Here is a 20,549-nt window from a genome sequence, read left to right as displayed (position 1 = left end):
GAGCCCTGACAGTGTTCTACACTATGTTTTACAGATAAGTTCCTAGGAGCCCTGACAATGTTCTACACTATGTTTTATAGATAGGTTCCTAGGAGCCCTGACAGTGTTCTACACTATGTTTTATAGATAGGTTCCTAGGAGCCCTGACAGTGTTCTACACTATGTTTTATAGATAGGTTCCTAGGAGCCCTGACAGTGTTCTACACTATGTTTTACAGATAAGTTCCTAGGAGCCCTGACAATGTTCTACACTATGTTTTATAGATAGGTTCCTAGGAGCCCTAAGAGTGTTCTACACTATGTTGGTTCCTAGGAGACCTGACAGTGTTCTACATTATGTTTTATAGATAGATTCCTAGAAGCCCTGAAAGCAATCTACACTTTGTTTTATAGATTTCTAGGAGCCCCAAAAGTGTTCTACACTATGTTTTATAAATTCCAAGGATCCCTGAAAGTGTTCTATTCTGTGTTTTATAGATAGATTCCTAGGAGAACTGACAGTGTTATGCAATATGTTTTATAGATAGGTTCCTTGGAGCCCTGACAGTATTCTACACTATGTGTTACAGATAAGTTCTTAGGAGTCCTGACAGTGTTCTACACTATGTTTTATAGATAGGTTGTGGTTTGTATCAAACTTGTTCAACCTGAAACAAATCCTGAACCCGAGCCACCCGAATCCTAAAAGAGTCCTAAGAGGTTCACCATCTCTAATAAGCACTGTATGATACAACATATGAGAAGATAATAACGTTATGGTCAGATATGCATCCATCCAAGGCTTGTACATAATAAGCATTATTTCCTCCGAGCAGCACACACTCTCCTTTGCCATTCAGCATCATACCTGATAGAGTTGTTTGCTTTATCGGGGTCCGTAGCGGTGATCACCCCAATCACAGAGCCAACATGTGCATCCTCCGACACTTCTATTATCCCACTCAGAGGATGGAATTCCGGTGGTTCATCTACATCCAGCACTGACACCTTCACAATTGCTTGATCCCGAAAAGTCCCCAGATCAGAAAAGCGAGGATCCAAAAACCGGTTCTGGGCTTCTAGAACCAACGAGTGCTCCTTCTGGGTCTCGAAATCTAGAGGCTGCAAGACATAATGAAAATATGTTGATCATGGGTTGCTATGGCAATGCTTCCCCGCACCGTTGATATAAAAATAATATATAATTTCATCATGACAACAGTAAATAGATGCAAATATCAATTACTCGCAATCACCTCGGTGTCTGCTCCCTTATTTAAGCGCTTTATAAATGGATGTGCTCAATATTTCTGCCTCCATCGGATTCAAGAATATCCTTATTAATGATTGCTTGGTAATTACTTTAAGATAAAAAGACATTTCTCTAGCCCTGGAATGTAAATGATGTTTAGTCTGGAGTCGGGAGGCTCATGGGTTGTGTTGGCCACATCTGAGGAAGCTAATAATTGTAATTGTGCACATGTCAATGCGGCTTGCTACATAAATCACCATAATATATTCCGCAAATCAACTGAATATTGTCGGTTCCTAAGGACGAAAACCTGTGGCGCTAATGAATATTTAAAGTAGACTTGCTGATTTGAGGAATATAATTAAAACGGAGGCTATCGCTAGGATACCGGCCGAATCTGAGCGAGGACCTCTAGTTACAGGCTTCACTCTTCCAAGGCTTCTATGATTTATTATATGCATTTGTAGTTATGGGCTGATTTGATTTGTTTTGCATTTGCTGTTTTTGCTGCTCATCGTAAAGCTCCGTGTGCTTTGCCAATGTTCTAGCTGTGTTTTTACGGCTTGCACGCTGACTCATTATATTCTAATGGACCCTTAAACAAGTCCATGTATTTTCTCATGTATGGGGTCATGGACAGAACTCAGATAGACAGGTGCCATACCATATCATCCATTCATTCAATCATGGACCGCATTTGCGTATATGTAGCCTTATACAGCTTATAGGAATCCATATGTAATAAAATAGCCTTGTCTCGTTCTATAGGCTCAGGGACTACTCTGGTCATTATTAACAGATATGTTGCAGACTGGGGTGATGGGCCATGCGAGTCCAGTAGGGCAGATTTACTAATCTTGTCTATTTTTTTGACAGCACGAACACTCTTAAGCTATGTTAACACAAGCATTTTTCTCTCTGTCATTCGGGCCCAAATGGGGATCCGAATTATGAAGAGTCAGTCTGCTACAATAGGGTCCGCCAGTGTCCATTGGACTTATATGGAAACCTTTTCTCTCCCCTGATTTTAAACGGAGTCTTCTACAGAGACTCCAATGCAGATGTGAACCTAGCCTTAAAATGTGCCACTTTATCGAAAGGGCTCATGCTCATTTCACGATAAATTTGGTGCGCCCTTAATACCACCCATAAATTGACTTATTTTGCACCATAATTTTGGAGCAATGCTGATGATGTGGCATTTTAAAGGTAGGCTATCATCAGAACCCACATCTCAACCAAGCCCTGCAGATACATAGAGATACATAGGTTAGGGTCACTGATTCCCAGCATATCAACCAAGCCCTTCAAATAGATAGGTTAGGGTCACCAGATGTTACGGTTCTGTGTGTATATATAAAAATAATAACACAACCCGAACCGCTAAGCTGCAGAACACTGCAGCGAAGTCCACAAGCCCAGATGGGAAGCCGTATGCCTGAATATGAACCACCAGTTAAACTGCACTGGCAGTGATGTTGTGCGACACCAATGTGAACAGGCTGCAACAGACTCTCTCCAGTTATCTTCACTGGGAGAGCGTGCCTATGTATAGCAGTTGAGTGAAGTCAAATGAAGCCTTGCAAGAAGCACCTGCTAATTACAGCAGAGGAACCAGGCCCTAGCATATGCTTCATTCTGCTGCACAAACAAGACTGCCAGGGGTTAACTTCACTCCTGGTCAGTCACACAACAAACTCCTTAACCTGCGAGGAGCTACACAGCAGTTAGACAACTGATTCCCAACGGCAGAGCCAAGGAATACTAACTTGGTCCCTACTCAGCCCTACAATTGACTGGATCCTGGCCTTAACCTCCTGTCTCAAAGTATTACTAGTCAAAGTGTGAGCACCGGGCGGGCGTCGGCTCACACTATATAAAGGCTAGTCCCCGCCCAACAGGGGCGGTGGCATGACGTCACCGATCATGCTCAGTATGGCAAAAATGGGACTTAGCCTCTGAGCGGCCCCACAATGTCTGAGCATGCTCAGTAGGGAAAGGATGGCAGCCTCTGAGCGGCTCCAAAATGTCTGAGCATGCTCAGTAGGGAAAGGATGGCAGCCTCTGAGCAGCTCCAAAATGTCTGAGCATGCTCAGTGGGCCGAAAGCTGGACTTAGACTCCAGACACCTCACTGCACAACGCTGAGGGCAAGGTTTGGATTGGCCCGCAGGTGGCTGGACGGGAAGCCTGCGGGACCCAATCCTAACACCAGATCCCAGCATATCAACGAAGCCCTGCAGATAGATAGGTTAGGGTCACCAATTCCCAGCATATCATCCAAGCCCTGCAGATAGATAGGTTAGAATCACTTGAATCAAATGATGTTTTCCTCTTGTGAAGTGCTGCCTTCTTTGCAGAGGTTTAGTTGTTTTTGTAGATCTGCAAATTAGCTCTTTGGAGCAAAAAAAACACCAATTCTCAAGGGGAAAACACTGATTCAGGTACCCCTAACCTATCTATTTGTTTGGGTTGATATACTGGGTCCCGGTGAGGTCCCCCACTCTTTGAAAAACCCCATTACCACTGTCTCCCTACCTCTAGACCTGTTTTGTGGAGCAATTAAAGCTAGAAATCTGGTGAATTTAGGTTAGTATATCTTCCCCAAATATTCTACCTTCTTAGCAAGACTCTTCTACCTTCAAATTCTATTTACATCCTCCTCTGGTCCCAATACAGAGTCAAAAATAGCTCCATACTGCTGTATCTACCTGTTCATGTATGATCCCTGGTCAAATTTTACTTTTCTTTAGACTTATGTTTTTGTTCAAAATCTCATTCTGACAGTTTTAATGATTTTTTGCTTTGGCATTTACCATTGGTGGCCAATTGCTTGGCCTTGACCTGGAGTCATACGTGACTAGTTACTGATGACTGTATGTTCTATGAGCAACAACTTGCTCTGATAAGACACTGTTCACACTGTTGTCAGAGGTTATGCATGTAGCAGTGACACTATAGTTAAAGTAATGTAAAGTAATGGCAGACACCATGTTGGAACCCAACAGATACTAAAATACTGTATGTCAATGGTGTGTTATATTGTTAAAAGCAGAACCAAAAGTGCAGGTAAACTTACATTCAGGTTCTCCAGCCAAAATTATTCAAGGAATACTCCTGGGGCCAAACTACTTCAGGGCCAGCAGAGCACATGAGGACATTACAGAAGCAGAAGGGAAAAGATGGTAAAGAGTGCCCTATAGTGCCCTATGCTAGGCTTTTTTCTTAAGCAATGGTTAGGATCAGAAAATATGTCAAATCTCACAAGTTGTCAGGTCTAATAAGACGAGCAGTCGAGACTTGACCCTGTGTCTGTTGTGTATGGCTAAGAAAGATGAGATTCAATTACTTGGAATATTATAGGACATGGTGGTCAATGCTAATAAGTAATAACAACATGTAATCCCCAGAATGGAAATCTACACCAATTAGGAACGAGACTGAGGCATCCCCGTGAATGTTCACGGAAAGTGACGAAGGCGTGGAATGAGAGTCATGCTGCACCAAATGTGTACCACAATATCTTCTGTACAAAAAACTGGCTTAGAGCAATTGCTAAATTTCCCCAATTGTCAGAATAGAAGATTCCAGGTAGAATTTTGAGCGTATTTTGAGAGCGGAGTCAGGTCCGGTTTGTCTCATTGATGATCACCACCACATAGACAGACCTGACCAGCACAAATTCTAATGCCCCATCAGTGGCCTCTAGATCGTATAATGTCCCCTGGTGACCCTCACACAGTAAAATGCCCCTGCCCCGTATAATATAATGGCCCATCACTTCTTACCCTGTCCCTTAAGTGGCCCCAGAGACATTAAGCTGCCCCCCAAGTGGCACCTCAGACAGTATATTACAATGTCCCCCTCCAGTTGCAATAACAGTATAATGCCTCTCTCTAGTTGCCCCCATAGTATAAAGTCCCTCTCCTGGTGCACCCACAGTATAATGTCTACCTGCAGTTGTCACATAGTTTCATGTTCCTCTCCTAGTTGCTCCATAGTATCATGCAACCCCTCCCCCTTTGTGGCCCGTTACTGTTTCATGTTCCCCTCCTGGATGCCTCTACAATTTAATGTCCCCCTCCAATTGTCCCTACAGTTTCATGTCAGCTACCGGTGCCCACACTACAAAGTTTCCAACAAAGAAAAAGAAACCAAATATCACCATTCCCCATTCTCTTCTGTCTCTGCTCTCAGAGCCTATGGCTCCCAAAACACCAAGAGCAAGATCTGGGGCTGAATGGTGAAGCAGGGAACAGGTGGCTCCCTGCTCCACCATTGTACTCAACTCATTAGTTCCTGGAAGATGCAGATGAGTTGGAGAAAAGACATACCTGAGCGGTCTGCACTGTTTGCGGCTAAAGCAGCCCTGGACGGAGTTTGCTGCAAAATCAGCTCCAAATTCCTCAATGTGAGCGTAGGCTAACAGTAATTTAATTAGTGCTGATTTGACTTCCCTGGGCACTGGGTGAAGTGATGGTAGGAGACAGGGTGGTGGGCAGTTATATCTACTGATGGGGTTAACCAATGCACAGCGACCAACTGTGATGTGTATATAGCAGCTACTGTGATCTGCAGAACATAATGCTATATGACTAGGTCATGTGACTAAGCAATCGTATAGCTGTCTGTGCTATGCAAGGACAGATCTCAAGTACATGTTATTGCACTCTATATAGTTGGTCTGTCTTGGAGAAGCTAAACAAAAAATAAAAACCTTGTAGGATTCAGTACAGTGACGGCAGTGTAAAGGTATATATTATAACACTCAAGGGATCAGAGGACATGACAGCTTCTCTTTATATAGTATGTAGGCCACCACAGGGGAGAGGAGTAGAGGTGCACATACACAGAAGCACAAAGCCCGACAATTTCATTGTAATTTCATTTTATGCATATCGCTCTGTGTCTACTTGTCGTAACAGATCATGTTGAAGGGAAAAAAATTCTACATGCCCCATCCATTATTCTTAGGTATATGAAACAGATACATGCACTCTCCTTGTATCAATGTGCTGTAAATCCAGCTCTAAATCATATAAACCTAGAGTTCAGCTTCTCTCCTGTATCATATAACCCTATATATCACAGAGCTCAGCTTCTCTCCCTCTATTATATAACCCTATATATCACAGGGCTCAGCTTCTCTCCTCTTTCATATAACCCTATATATCACAGAGCTCAGCTTCTCTCCTCTATCATATAACCCTATATATCACAGAGCTCAGCTTCTCTCCTCTATCATATAACCCTATATATCACAGAGCTCAGCTTCTCTCCTCTTTCATATAACCCTATATATCACAGGGCTCAGCTTCTCTCCTCTATCATATAACCCTATATATCACAGAGCTCAGCTTCTCTCCTCTATCATATATCCCTATATATCACAGAGCTCAGCTTCTCTCCCTCTATTATATAACCCTATATATCACAGGGCTCAGCTTCTCTCCTCTATCATATAACCCTATATATCACAGAGCTCAGCTTCTCTCCTCTATCATATAACCCTATATATCACAGAGCTCAGCTTCTCTCCCTCTATTATATAACCCTATATATCACAGAGCTCAGCTTCTCTCCCTCTATCTTATAACCCTATATATCACAGAGCTCAGCTTCTCTCCCTCTATTATATAACCCTATATACCACAGAGCTTAGCTCCTCTCCTCTATCATATAACCCTATATATCACAGAGCTCAGCTTCTCTCCTCTATCATATATCCCTATATATCACAGAGCTCAGCTTCTCTCCTCTATCATATAAAAATATATATCACAGAGCACAGCTTCTCTCCTCTATCATATAACCCTATATATCACAGAGCTCAGCTTCTCTCCTCTATCATATAACCCTATATATCACAGAGCTCAGCTTCTCTCCCTCTATTATATAACCCTATATATCACAGAGCTCAGCTCCTCTCCTCTATCATATAACCCTATATATCACAGAGCTCAGCTTCTCTCCTCTATCATATAACCCTATATATCACAGAGCTCAGCTTCTCTCCTCTATCATATAAAAATATATATCACAGAGCTCAGCTTCTCTCCTCTATCATATAACCCTATATATCACAGAGCTCAGCTTCTCTCCTCTATCATATATCCCTATATATCACAGAGCTCAGCTTCTCTCCTCTATCATATAAAAATATATATCACAGAGCACAGCTTCTCTCCTCTATCATATAACCCTATATATCACAGAGCTCAGCTTCTCTCCCTCTATTATATAACCCTATAAATCACAGAGTTCAGCTTCTCTCCTCTATCATATATCCCTATATATCACAGAGCTCAGCTTCTCTCCTCTATCATATAAAAATATATATCACAGAGCACAGCTTCTCTCCTCTATCATATAACCCTATATATCACAGAGCTCAGCTTCTCTCCCTCTATTATATAACCCTATAAATCACAGAGTTCAGCTTCTCTCCTCTATCATATAACCCTATATATCACAGAGCTCAGCTTCTCTCCTCTATCATATATCCCTATATATCACAGAGCTCAGCTTCTCTCCTCTATCATATAAAAATATATATCACAGAGCACAGCTTCTCTCCTCTATCATATAACCCTATATATCACAGAGCTCAGCTTCTCTCCCTCTATTATATAACCCTATATATCACAGAGCTCAGCTTCTCTCCTCTATCATATAAACCTATAGATCACAGAGCTCAACTTCTCTCCTCTATGCTATCTTATTCTAAGATAGAATATTTCTATACATCCTTCATACTATATGGCCTGCTAACAGCCCACTGTGCTCTCCTAATAATGTGCTATGTAGAATCCCTTTAACACGTATCACCCTGATGACCCTGATATACAATATATTCATTTAGTCACAGAGTACTTCAGTCTCCCATGTTAGGTGCTTTCTTCTTTAGAGCACAATGCAGACCATTAGGGTAAGGAGAGTATTAATGAGATCCCTTTGGTACTGTAGGAGGTTATTTATTCCTATGTGCTACAATAGGGCCCCATAGGAACTGACATAGCTGCCGCCTCTCTTCCTTGCTAGAGGATTATAAATCACATGGATCAATAGTTAGAAGTTTCCTTTAAATTACAAAGAGCCCCAAAGTGAGAGCAACCTGATAAGATGAAGGAATAAAACATTTGTGCCAGAGGATGACAAAGACCTGTCATTCCTACCTGAAGCGGGAATTTATCTTTATGTAGTATTGATCAGACATACATGGCAGATCTACATGTTATTTACAGGACACATGAGTGTTTGTCATCTGAGTGCATTTACTATCCTAAAGAGCATAGCGTATTGTATTCCACCTCTTAAAGGGAGTCTGCCTGGTCTAAAAATCCCTGCCAAACCAATAATAGTACAGTGTAGGGACCTTTAATAGGAGCAGACACAAACCAATGCAGTAATGCAGAGAAATCACCTTTTTATTGATAGGCAAATCTGCAAGTGCACCGAAGGTGGAGCCTGATTTATACGATTTTCCTACAAGACTCCACAAGTGCTCTGAATGTCCTTTAAATTTGCTTCCCAATACCTTTAACTGTGATTGACATTTTTAGTTTCTCTATACATCACAGCTGTCTGTAGGCAAATCTAGTAAATCAGGCCCCGCCCCCAGTGCACTTGCACTTATGTACTCATTCACATATACATAAAAAAAGATGATTGTCTCTGTATTGCTTCAATGGTTTGTGGCCATAAAATATGTTAATGCTCTTAATAAAGGCCCCTATACAGCCCTATTATTCATTTTGGATATGACCGGCTACTTTTAGGCCAGGGCCCGACATGACGTAAAAAAATGTGTCGAGTCCATCCCCACTTTACAGAAAAATACATTACATAGTGCTCATTGACCAATACTATAAACATAGTGATAGAGATGCCCTTTAATCCCAGTGGGACACATTCCTTAAGATTGACATTTTATGTGCTTTGGTCCACTGGTGTCAGATGTACTGCAGTTATTATTAATAATAGTGGTGCCTTGTTTAATGCGCATGCACCAGAAACTGAAATCTGCTCCGGTAGTTACCAGAAAACTGGTGTCGGTAATCTTGCGGGTTTTGGCTTGGGAAGGACCTGCCCCTCCTTACTCAGCCCCACCCATGCACTACACTTGGCCCCACCCATGCTCAGAACATTAATAAAGGGATAGAGTAAAAAATGGTCACATATCTATTTCCTAATGTAAATCTTAGCTACCAAACTGTATATATATATAGCTAAACAGTCTTTATCACTTAACACAAAATTTTCAAGTTACTTTATGGGGTGCTGAGTGTGAACATTAAACATACCCCGATTTTTTCTCTATAGATCACCTATATGGTAACCAGAATACACAATTTAATTTGGTTCTGTGAAGAATATATAACTACATATGGGTAAGCGTTAGGGAGTTTTATATTACTATTAGTATATTATTGATGCATGCAATTTTTTTCCTTTTTTGGGAGGACCCCTCTCTCTGAGAAGCCACTAATACTTTGACTCAGGAGCCCTGCTATAGGGGTTATAGAGGTAGCAGTCACAGCTGGGCCCTGCTGCATGAGGGGGCCCAAAGGTCCTGCTGCCATATAAATAGATATATGACTCATGGTAATTTGGGGACCTTGTTACAGATTTAACATATGGGTACGTTGCGCTTCTGCTAAGTTATCAGAGTCAGACCAAAACAAACTGTTCACAGATTATACAGTAGGTTTTACTGGACTATATACTATACTACCACATAGTAGATAACATATATAACTTTGTGTATAAAACTAGTGCTCAATAAGCAAGTTATGAACTGGAATGATTCTGTTTACCAGCAGATGGCACTAATGTGACAAGTTGTTACTAACCTACCTTAGTCTTTGTACAACTTTGCCAAAAAGTGTCTCATATGTTTTTTTTCTATTCCCAGGGACAAAAACGTGTCAAAAAAGAGTATGAACAAGACTGACTCGAGGAGCCTTAACAGCTGTCCACTATGCTTGAATTATTTACTGGCAGAGGCCGAGAAGTCACCTAGAGACTATATTATGGGCTAGTAAAAGGGAGGACAGCCAGGGGCAACCATAGGGATACGTTCCGCGCAAAAGTGGCTGACTGCGCTCATAAAGATCAAATATTTACAGGCCACCTGCCATCAGATTCCTGCCTAGGTCTATAGGCTTTATACATCGGATGTTATGCACTAAAGAATTTGGGGGTCATGCTGAATTCCAGTTCACCGGGGGCGCAGGACCGGTTGTGTATTCTGCCTCAGTAAATAAACAGGCATCGAAAAAGCACAATTTTTGATGTATGTTAGTTTTGCACCAAATATTGCACCTTTTTATCCGTTTCCGACTGACCCAATATTATAGGGAATACAACTAAATTGGACAGTCAGGAGATCTCCCTCGTCCTCTTTATATTGTCTAGGTCCAGACTGTTAGCAATAATAATCCAAATTCATGCACGTCCCTTTAAAGACCTGCTATACAAGATCTATATATTGCTATTACAGACTTATGCCTTATTTGCATTACAAATAAACCCCTCTCATATAATTTTGGGCCACCACTGGTTTAGTGCTCTAAATATCCCTTTAATAAACCTGCCCATGCCAAGGGGTGATGATGGTTTAGTGTCCGATATTCACCATTCTCAAGGGAGTCTGTCAACTGCTCTCACCTATTACCCTAATAACTGAGCAGGGTATGGGACTTAAAGGAGATGTTAAAGATTATGTTGCCAAACTCTACTTCCTCTTCTTAAGAAGTAAACTCACATCCAATGGACACATGGTCATTTGATTGGGACTGAACTGCTGCATGCCCGTGTAGCCAATGAACCTGATGTCAGTTCCTGAGAAGAGGAAGTGGAACCCAATATCATAGTCCTGGACCACCCCTTTAAAAAATACATTTGTGGGAATTGATGAAAATATAACTGCAGATTGCACATGCACAGCATATCACAAAGGTCATTGACCACAGCCATTACTGTACTGCGGATGCGCTGTTCAGGGATCCCATGGTGCAAGCGCAAGATTTCTGGATGAAATACAAGGCGCTGTCACAGTGTGTATAGAGGCATATAGAGCCCCAAAGGTGGTGCATATAGACCCCCTGTATGGTTCTTAAGTATGTCTCAAGGAAAACTCTAGAAATAGGGAAGAATATCTGAAATATATGGCACGCAATGGAAGAAGGGTAACTTGGATTCTGTATAAACTTAAAAGAACAAAGTTTATTAAAGTACAAACAACTTGGAACTTGTATAGATCGGAATGGTGCATACACATGGCTATATTAAAGGGGTATATTAAAGCGACGCTTCATGTGTCCTATTCCGATTAATATTACATATGCCAGATTTATGCAGCGTCTTCCCAGGTTGAACAAGAATCCAGGGCTATACAACCTGTATAACATGGCCATGCGCATGCGCCATTCCGATTAACAATGTAGGTTTACATGCCAATCACTCTATGTGAAAAGCCAGGGTGACAACCCCATGTGGGCACTCTAATGGCTCCCATTAGTGGTTCGTTTCTCCGAAGTAACTGAATATAGCACAATATTAAAAGGCTTCACACAATAGAAGAATAAATAGACTTACATTTTCATGTGACAATTAAGTTTTAGAGAGGAATGGTCTTGAATTCAGACCATGTCAATGCCGTGGAAAATAAAAAAAAATGGGTTGAGTTTCCCCAACCAGCTTGGCAAACAAAAGCTTATATTCAGTGAATGCCCCCGCTCTGAACAGTGGCAGAGACACAGCCTGGATCTAGGGCTGCGCCATTGTTTGCAGCACAAACATCATTATGCCTCTCTCTGTGGGTAGGGGTAGTCAATAACGTAAAGAAAGAAAAAAAACACAGGCGTTCAATAATACAAAGGAGAAAAAAAAGGCCACTTCACTAAAAAGACTAAACTTAATAGCTCAGGTGGGTTTTCCCCCTCCCCCATTCTAATGGATTTCAATATCTTTTGTGCTGTATTGAATAGCTATCATGGTGGATTCCCGCGACTACCATTGCATAGACTGTCAATATCCCCCATACATGTATAGTAGTTCCTCAGCTGATGTTTCACAGGCCCTGTCACTGACTAATTATACAAACAGACTAATGTGGGTTCTCCTCAGGTCAGTTCCTCTATATATATACCTACTATACTATACTATATATATATATATATATATATACAGCATCTCAGCCAAGAGTAACATTATCAGTACATACAGATCTTATGTGGATATTTCCCCAATGTGGACTCTTAAAGGATTATCTTATCTCTTATTAGTTATTTCACTACCAGGGAAAGCTAGATGACTAAGGGCAAGTTCACACATAAGGATCCACATGAAGATTAGCCCCATTGTTATTCAATAGGACTATTCCTTGTAATAAACGGGGAATCTGTTTCGGTTTTATCTCTGCCACAGTTCCGAAAATACAGAGGTACATTCCTTAAATAGAAGCCTAATGACTTCCTTCATCTGATAGGCGCTGTCACCCGAGTATTGTGGCGCTTAGTTAATATAAATCCATTCAGCTATTCTAAAGATATAAGCCCTTTTAGTGCTGGTAAAAATTAGGGTATAGCAGCCAAGTGGGCAGTAACACTGCAAGATCAATAGCACACAGAGACCCACAGTGTTACCATCCACTTTGCTAGTATAGCCTAATCTGCATTAACACTAACAGGGCTTATATCTTTGGAATGGCTGAACAGTTTAGATAAACAACACATGAAAATGCTCAGGATGACAGCTCCAATCACTAACTGCACTGTGCATGTCTGATGATGGCAGACTGCCACCCCAACTGAAGCCAGCTTCCTTCACTTCCCGATGTAGTGTGACATCATCAGACATGGGTGGAGCTGTGCAGCAGTTAGCAGCAGCAGATAGTGAAGCCCATTGATGGAAAGCAAACATCCCTAAAGCCCGTTGATGGGAAGCAATGCCCAGAAAAGACTTTTCTACTCCTTTGTATAAGGATAAAAGGGTAATTGTAAACTGTGTTGGCAGCCCTACAAGGTACTGTGATTAGTTTATTTCTCACTTTTGTGTTGACAGACTCCCTTTAAAGAGATTTCTGAAATTTTTGCAAAAAGTTTGGAATTGGGTAGAATTCAAAACTCTATTCTGATCTCTAGAGTTTTCTGTTGATCTTGTTGCCCCTGCTGGTCTCTGTTACTTCCTGCAGCAATTACAAGCCACATATCACTCATGTGACTGCTGCAGCCAATCAATGGCCTCTACGATGATGTCAGCATGTGTAGCATGAGACTGCTGAGGCCAGTGATTGGCTGCAGTGACTACGTAAGTGATAAATGTGACATCATCACTGCAGAAAATAAGTAGAGACCAGCAGGGACCAGCAAAGCGCCAAAACTTCTATCTCTGTTCCCTCTATAGCTCCTCTCCTCTATACAAAACAAGCCACAACAATTAAGAAATGAGACATAAAGAAAAGTTCTAAAAAGTGAAACTCTCAATATCCGTCACCGTATCCAGGTCACTATTCAAATTTAAGCTAATTTGTGACATTGACAAAGTTTAAAACTTTGTAAAAAAGGTCAAATTTCTTACTGCCTTAATCCTTCCATTGAAGTCGATGTTCAGACGTCTCTCAGACGGAGAAAGTGCGCCTGAGGTTTTCGGTCGGGCCTTCAGTAACGTGACAGTGGAGAATATGGCAGAAGAATTTAGAGAGTGTCAGAAGTCAAAAAGTTACTTGGATCAAGGATAGACTGAGGCTGGTTAGTGTTCAAGGGGGCACCTTATAGCCTTTGGCTTGTGAATTGGGGAAGGTTAATACTGTAGCAGGTACTGACCCAAAGCTCAAGTCAAGGCTTTGTAAGAACTACTTGGAGATGAAAGAGCTGCAAAGACTGCTGAAAGTCAGAGCCCTTTCTCCAAAGTCACCTGCCCTCAGCCCCCGCCAGCACTTGAAGAATGAGAAAGCCACATATCCAGTAACATCACAAGACGACTTGGAACAGTCTCAGGCAATGCCGGGATAGCATGGATCATCAGCTTTTATGCAAACTTGTGACGTCCATGCCAGCTGGAATCAAGAACATACTAAATATGAAAAAAAATTGGAACTTCTTGGAAAAATTTCGAAGATGATACTTTTCACTGATAGATAGACGTTGCTATAGCCAAAGCTGGATCGTCTTCGATATGTGTGGCTTATATATAGAAAGGTAATATTATTACTTACACCACAAATAATCACAATTGTGCTCTGGATTGTTAATTGTAAGAATATCTGATTGTAATATTCACTGTTGTGGTACTTGGTATTTGGCAATATATGGCATTATAATACCATATTTCATAGTATTATAATGTTATAGAAATATTTTGATCTTCAGATAGATGATAGATAGAAAGATGTGATAGATGATAGATAGATAGATAGATAGATAGATAGATAGATAGATAGATATGACATAGATGGATATATAGATAGATAGATAGATAGATAGATATGACATAGATGGATAGATAGATAGATAGATAGATAGATAGATAGATAGATAGATAGAAAGATAGATGACAGATAGATATGACAGATGGATAGATAGATAGATAGATAGATAGATATGACATAGATGGATAGATAGATAGATAGATAGATATGACATAGATGGATGGATGGATAGATAGATAGATAGATAGATAGATAACTAGTAGATAGATATGACATAGACAGATAGATAGGAGATAGATAGATAGATAGATAATAAATAGATAGATAGGGATAGATAGAGATAGATAGATAGATAGATAGATAGATAGATAGATAGAGATAGATAGATAGATAGATAGATAGATAGATAGATAGATAGATAGATAGATAGAGATAGGGATAGAGATAGATAGATAGATAGATAGATAGATAGATAGATAGATAGATAGATAGATAGGGATAGAGAGATAGATAGGTAGATAAATATGACATAGATGGATAGATAGATAGATAGATAGATGATAGATAGATATGACATAGATGGATATATAGATAGATAGATAGATAGATAGATAGATAGATAGATAGATAGATAGATAGAAAGATAGATGACAGATAGATATGACAGATGGATAGATAGATAGATAGATAGATAGATATGACATAGATGGATAGATAGATAGATAGATAGATAGATAGATAGATAGATAGATATGACATAGATGGATGGATGGATGGATAGATAGATAACTAGTAGATAGATATGACATAGATAGATAGATAGGAGATAGATAGATAGATAGATAGATAGATAGATAGATAGATAGATAATAGATAGATAGATAGGGATAGATAGAGATAGATAGATAGATAGAGATAGATAGATAGATAGATAGATAGATAGATAGATAGATAGATAGATAGATAGAGATAGGGATAGAGATAGATAGATAGATAGATAGATAGATAGGGATAGAGAGATAGATAGGTAGATAAATATGACATAGATGGATAGATAGATAGATAGATAGATAGATGATAGATAGATATGACATAGATGGATAGATAGATAGATAGATAGATAGATAGATAGATAGATAGATAGATATGACATAGCTAGATAAATAGATAGATAGATAGATAGATAGGGATAGATAGATAGATAGATAGATAGATAGATAGATAGAGATAGAGAGAGAGAGATAGAGAGAGAGATAGATAGATAGATAGATAGATAGATAGATAGATAGATAGATAGGGATAGAGAGATAGATAGATAGATAGATAGATAGATGCGACATACAGATAACATAGAAAATGCTAAAGCAGCTAGAAAGGCCCAGTAATAGAAGCTTCCATACACATGAAGTCAAAAATTTTTTACATTTAATATACTTTTTAAAGTTTTGGTATTTTTTATTAGTTTTGGAGTAGTGAGGCAATGATTATATAGAAACTTTATTTTTTAAATTTGTTTTAGTATTTTTACTTTTTCTTCCATTTTTTCTTAGTAATTAAGTTAATGGATATGGATGGTGTTTAGGCACTGGATTATATAGTATGACCGGGTGACCTGGACTCATTCTTCTAATCCCTGTATTACCCTTTGCATAGACAGCCATTGATCTTGGGGACTGCTCCATGTAATAACGGGATGCTTTGCAGGTATCCCAAACAAATATGGAGTTCTTAGCTTCCACTGCTTCATCTCTCTGATAGCGTAGTAGTTACCATGGAATGCAGAGGTAGGCCTGGTAATATACTAACTGGGGAATGATATCAGGATAGTGTGAGGATTATTCATTATATAATGCACCTTCAATTTGCCATTATTATATGGGAAATGTTTTATATATGATGTTTTTGGCACTTTATGCAATATATGGATGATAGATCACTATATTTAATTGTAGCACCTTTTATATTTATAGATTATGCAATTATGCAGTGTATTATACACTAATGATTTTTATCATTGTAATTAATGATATACCGTATATATACTTGATGTATTTGCAATGACACTTTGCACTTTAGAAAGACTTCTAAGATAGAAGCTGGAACATTGTGCGGGTGATATAAATCCACCTTTATATGGAGTGCTGCCTTTCTAGACAATAGGGAGATAGATAGATAGATAGATAGATAGATAGATAGATAGATAGATAGGAGATAGATAGATAGATAGGAGATAGATAGATAGATAGATAGATAGATAGATAGATAGGAGATAGCTAGATAGATAGGATAGGTAGATAGATAGATAGATAGATAGATAGATAGATAGATAGATAGATAGATAGATAGATAGACAGGATCGGACTGGGGTGTCTAGGGCCCACCAGTGGAATTGTTTCTAGAGGCCCACCACCAGGAACCTGCAGACCAGCGATACCGAGACAGGGCAGCTAAAGGTAATACCATCTCGGGAGCCATGCTGCTCACCCGCCATACAATGTGCAACAACATACTACCTAAATCTACTGCTACACTCTGTATGGAAAGTGATCAGCATGGCTCCTAGAAATGTTACCATTACCTGTAGCCAGGCTGTCCTGGAATAGCTGATCTGCAGAGGTCCTGGCTGTTGTATCATCACAGATGTAATACTGATGGCCTATCCTAAGGACAGACCATCAACATTATAAAGATGGATAAATCCTTTAAAGATTTGTCCAGGAATTGGAGCAACCCATGTGCCTGATGGAAGGTGTAAAATAAAAAAATAAATAAAAAGCGCCTTCAACTGTCCCCATTGCTCCATTGTCCGCCGCCAGTGTCCATTTAGTCTCGTGCCGGCACCTCCTTGCTGAGAGTCCTGCACCTCATGGGACCACTGAAACCAATCAGATACAGGATTTCCAGAAATAAGGCCATGAGACTGAACAGACACAGGCAGGAGGATAACGGGGCGCTGGGGACAAAAGCTCAATGAAAACCACTGCGTCTCACGTCTGCGCCTAATCTTTAAAGAGGACCTTTCACCATTTGGGGCACATGTGGATTAATACACCGCTAGAAAGGCGTTTATGTCAGTCAATCAGTAACACCCTTCCTCACAGTAGCGTCTATTGCGCTGTACTGTGTGAGGGGGCTTTGCTTACCGCCTAGTGATGACGCTGAGCAGTGAGGAACGCTTCCGATCTCACAGTACAGTGCAATAGGTGCTGCTGGAAAGAAGAACGTTCCTGACTGACTGTCAGAAATGCCCTTCTGACAGTGAAGAGCTACGATACCGGGACCGATAGCTCTTTACTGGGGGCACAGAACAGGAAAGCTGCACTGAATTCAGCGCACTGTCGGCTTTCTAGCGGTATATAAAACCGCATGTGCCCCAGGAGGTGAAAGGTCCTCTGTAACATCTCAATATACTGTACATCACACTAAAAGGATAAGACTTAACACAGCGTCCCACAGCCAAAAAGCGCTGCGGGAAAACCCCCGGCGGCAACACATCAGTTTTTCCTGCAGCGCTTTCTTCAGAAACTCCACAGAGGTTTGCTCTGAGGACTTTCTGTTTCCATTATACCTATACTGCAACACTACACACTCATACATATACATTCATATATACTCACACACACACACACATATATATATATATATATATATATATATATATATATATATATAATTAGCATATACACATTTATGTACATTCATATACTATATATACTATATATACTCACATATATACATACACTCACACATTATTATAGCATGCTGTATATACACACACATACCTGTATACAAACATACAGTCCTCACACAGTATACAAGACACATGCTTTAACCCTTAAGTACTATCATGGTGTCTATCATAATGATAGATAACTAGTAGATAGATAGATAGATAGATAGATAGAGATAGATAGATAACTAGTAGATAGATAGATAGATAGATAGATAGATAGATAGATAGATAGATTAGATAGAGATAGATAGATAGATAGATAGATAGATAGATAGATAGATAGATAGATTCCCTTAAGTACTATCATGGTGTCTATCATAATGATAGATAACTAGTAGATAGATAGATAGATAGATAGATAGATAGATAGATAGATAGATAGATAGATAGGAGATAGATAGATGTAGATGTTAGAGAGATAGATAGATAGATAGATAGATAGATAGATAGATAGATAGATAGATAGATAGATAGATAGGAGATAGATAGATGTAGATGTTAGAGAGATAGATAGATAGATAGATAGATAGATAGATAGATAACTAGTAGATAGATAGATAGATAGATAGATAGATAGATAGATAGATAGATAGATAGATAGGAGATAGATAGATGTAGATGTTAGAGAGATAGATAGATAGATAGATAGATAGATAGGAGATAGATAGATGTAGATGTTAGAGAGATAGATAGATAGATAGATAGATAGATAGATAGATAGATAGATAGATAGATAGGAGAGATAGATAGATAGATAGATAGATAGATAGATAGATAGATAACTAGTAGATAGATAGATAGATAGATAGATAGATAGATTAGATAGAGATAGATAGATTCCCTTAAATACTATCATGGTGTCTATCATAATGATAGATAACTAGTAGATAGATAGATAGATAGATAGATAGATAGATAGATAGATAGATAGATAGATAGAAGAGATAGATAGATAGATAGATAGATAACTAGTAGATAGATAGATAGATAGATAGATAGATAGATAGATAGATAGATAGATAGATAGATAGATAGATAGGAGATAGATAGATGTAGATGTTAGAGAGATAGATAGATAGATAGATAGATAGGAGATAGATAGATGTAGATGTTAGAGAGATAGATAGATAGATAGATAGATAGATAGATAGATACTCATAAATGTTCTGCATTCATGTTTCCATAACCACACTTTTGAGACTATTACAACATCCTTGGATCTGTAATGAGAGTCGGCCATATTTATGGCTAATACGTCTTTCTACAGATACTCCCAGAGCAGACTCATTTTGCAAGTAATGCTCTATCCCAGACAAGTGTGGGAGAATCGAAGGAGTCTACAACAGAAATATTGCTCACCATTTGTGCCCGGTAATCTATAGCACTGCACCTCCGCACATTTGCATCGCTCCTCTTGCCCAGTCTGCGGTATATGATATTTACTATATGAATAGTATGCCGTATTCCTTATATACGAGTATACAGCCAAGGTGCCGGATTGTATCCATTACCTGCGTAATGACTCGCATACAGTTCTAAAGTCACTTTACTTACAGAGAACTTGTCATTTAGGTCAGGCTACTCGCTCAACGCACAGAAGTGATTAAAGGTCTTCTTGTGACATTGATGTGGTATTAAGAACCACTGGGTCATGGTATCCCTCCTTCTCTTTCATCGTGTAATGATGTCGGATGGCTGGCACATCTCTGTCTGGTGACACATGCCCTTTAATATAGATGATGGAGTTGTTCATGATAATAGTTCACGTAGGCTTTGAGAGTATTATCTGAAGCACGACTTCTAAATCCTTTCACACTAGGACTTCACCACCAGTCCATCCAAGGTTATCCTTAAGCCCATTCATCGGTCTTAGCCCATGATGAATTCTTCAGAAATGAGATCATTCTATCTTGAAGTTTATAGTGGAATTCTAAGTAGTGGTGATCCATAAATATATAGGGATGATACATAAAACACAGGTCCGAGATCGGTCGCCAACTCCAAATATGCAAAGGCAGCAATGGTAACCACTGAGATTGGAGGCAACGGTAAGAAATAGGGGATTCTGATGGCAAAATGAGAAACTTTGGCAATTCTAGGAAGTTTTACAATTATCAATAATTAGATACCCTTAGTATACCCTTGTACCATGGT

The 20,549-nt window shown here is 39.5% G+C and overlaps 1 protein-coding gene across 2 annotated transcripts in view; it reads right to left on the bottom strand.

The window, feature by feature from the left end:
- Positions 1-20,549, bottom strand: part of CDH22 (cadherin 22) — a 103,465-nt gene that overhangs the window by 14,605 nt on the left and 68,311 nt on the right. For both annotated transcript variants that reach the window (XM_075277374.1, XM_075277375.1), the window contains exon 6: positions 848-1,101. In XM_075277374.1, the coding sequence (XP_075133475.1) occupies positions 848-1,101 (254 nt within the window). The remainder of the gene's footprint in view (positions 1-847; positions 1,102-20,549) is intronic.

The sequence above is a fragment of the Leptodactylus fuscus genome, chromosome 6 (genome assembly GCF_031893055.1).
Source record: "Leptodactylus fuscus isolate aLepFus1 chromosome 6, aLepFus1.hap2, whole genome shotgun sequence".
NCBI lineage: Eukaryota > Metazoa > Chordata > Amphibia > Anura > Leptodactylidae > Leptodactylus > Leptodactylus fuscus.
The sequence above is the reverse complement of the archived record's forward strand: the minus strand, read 5'-3'. Positions and strand labels throughout refer to the sequence as shown.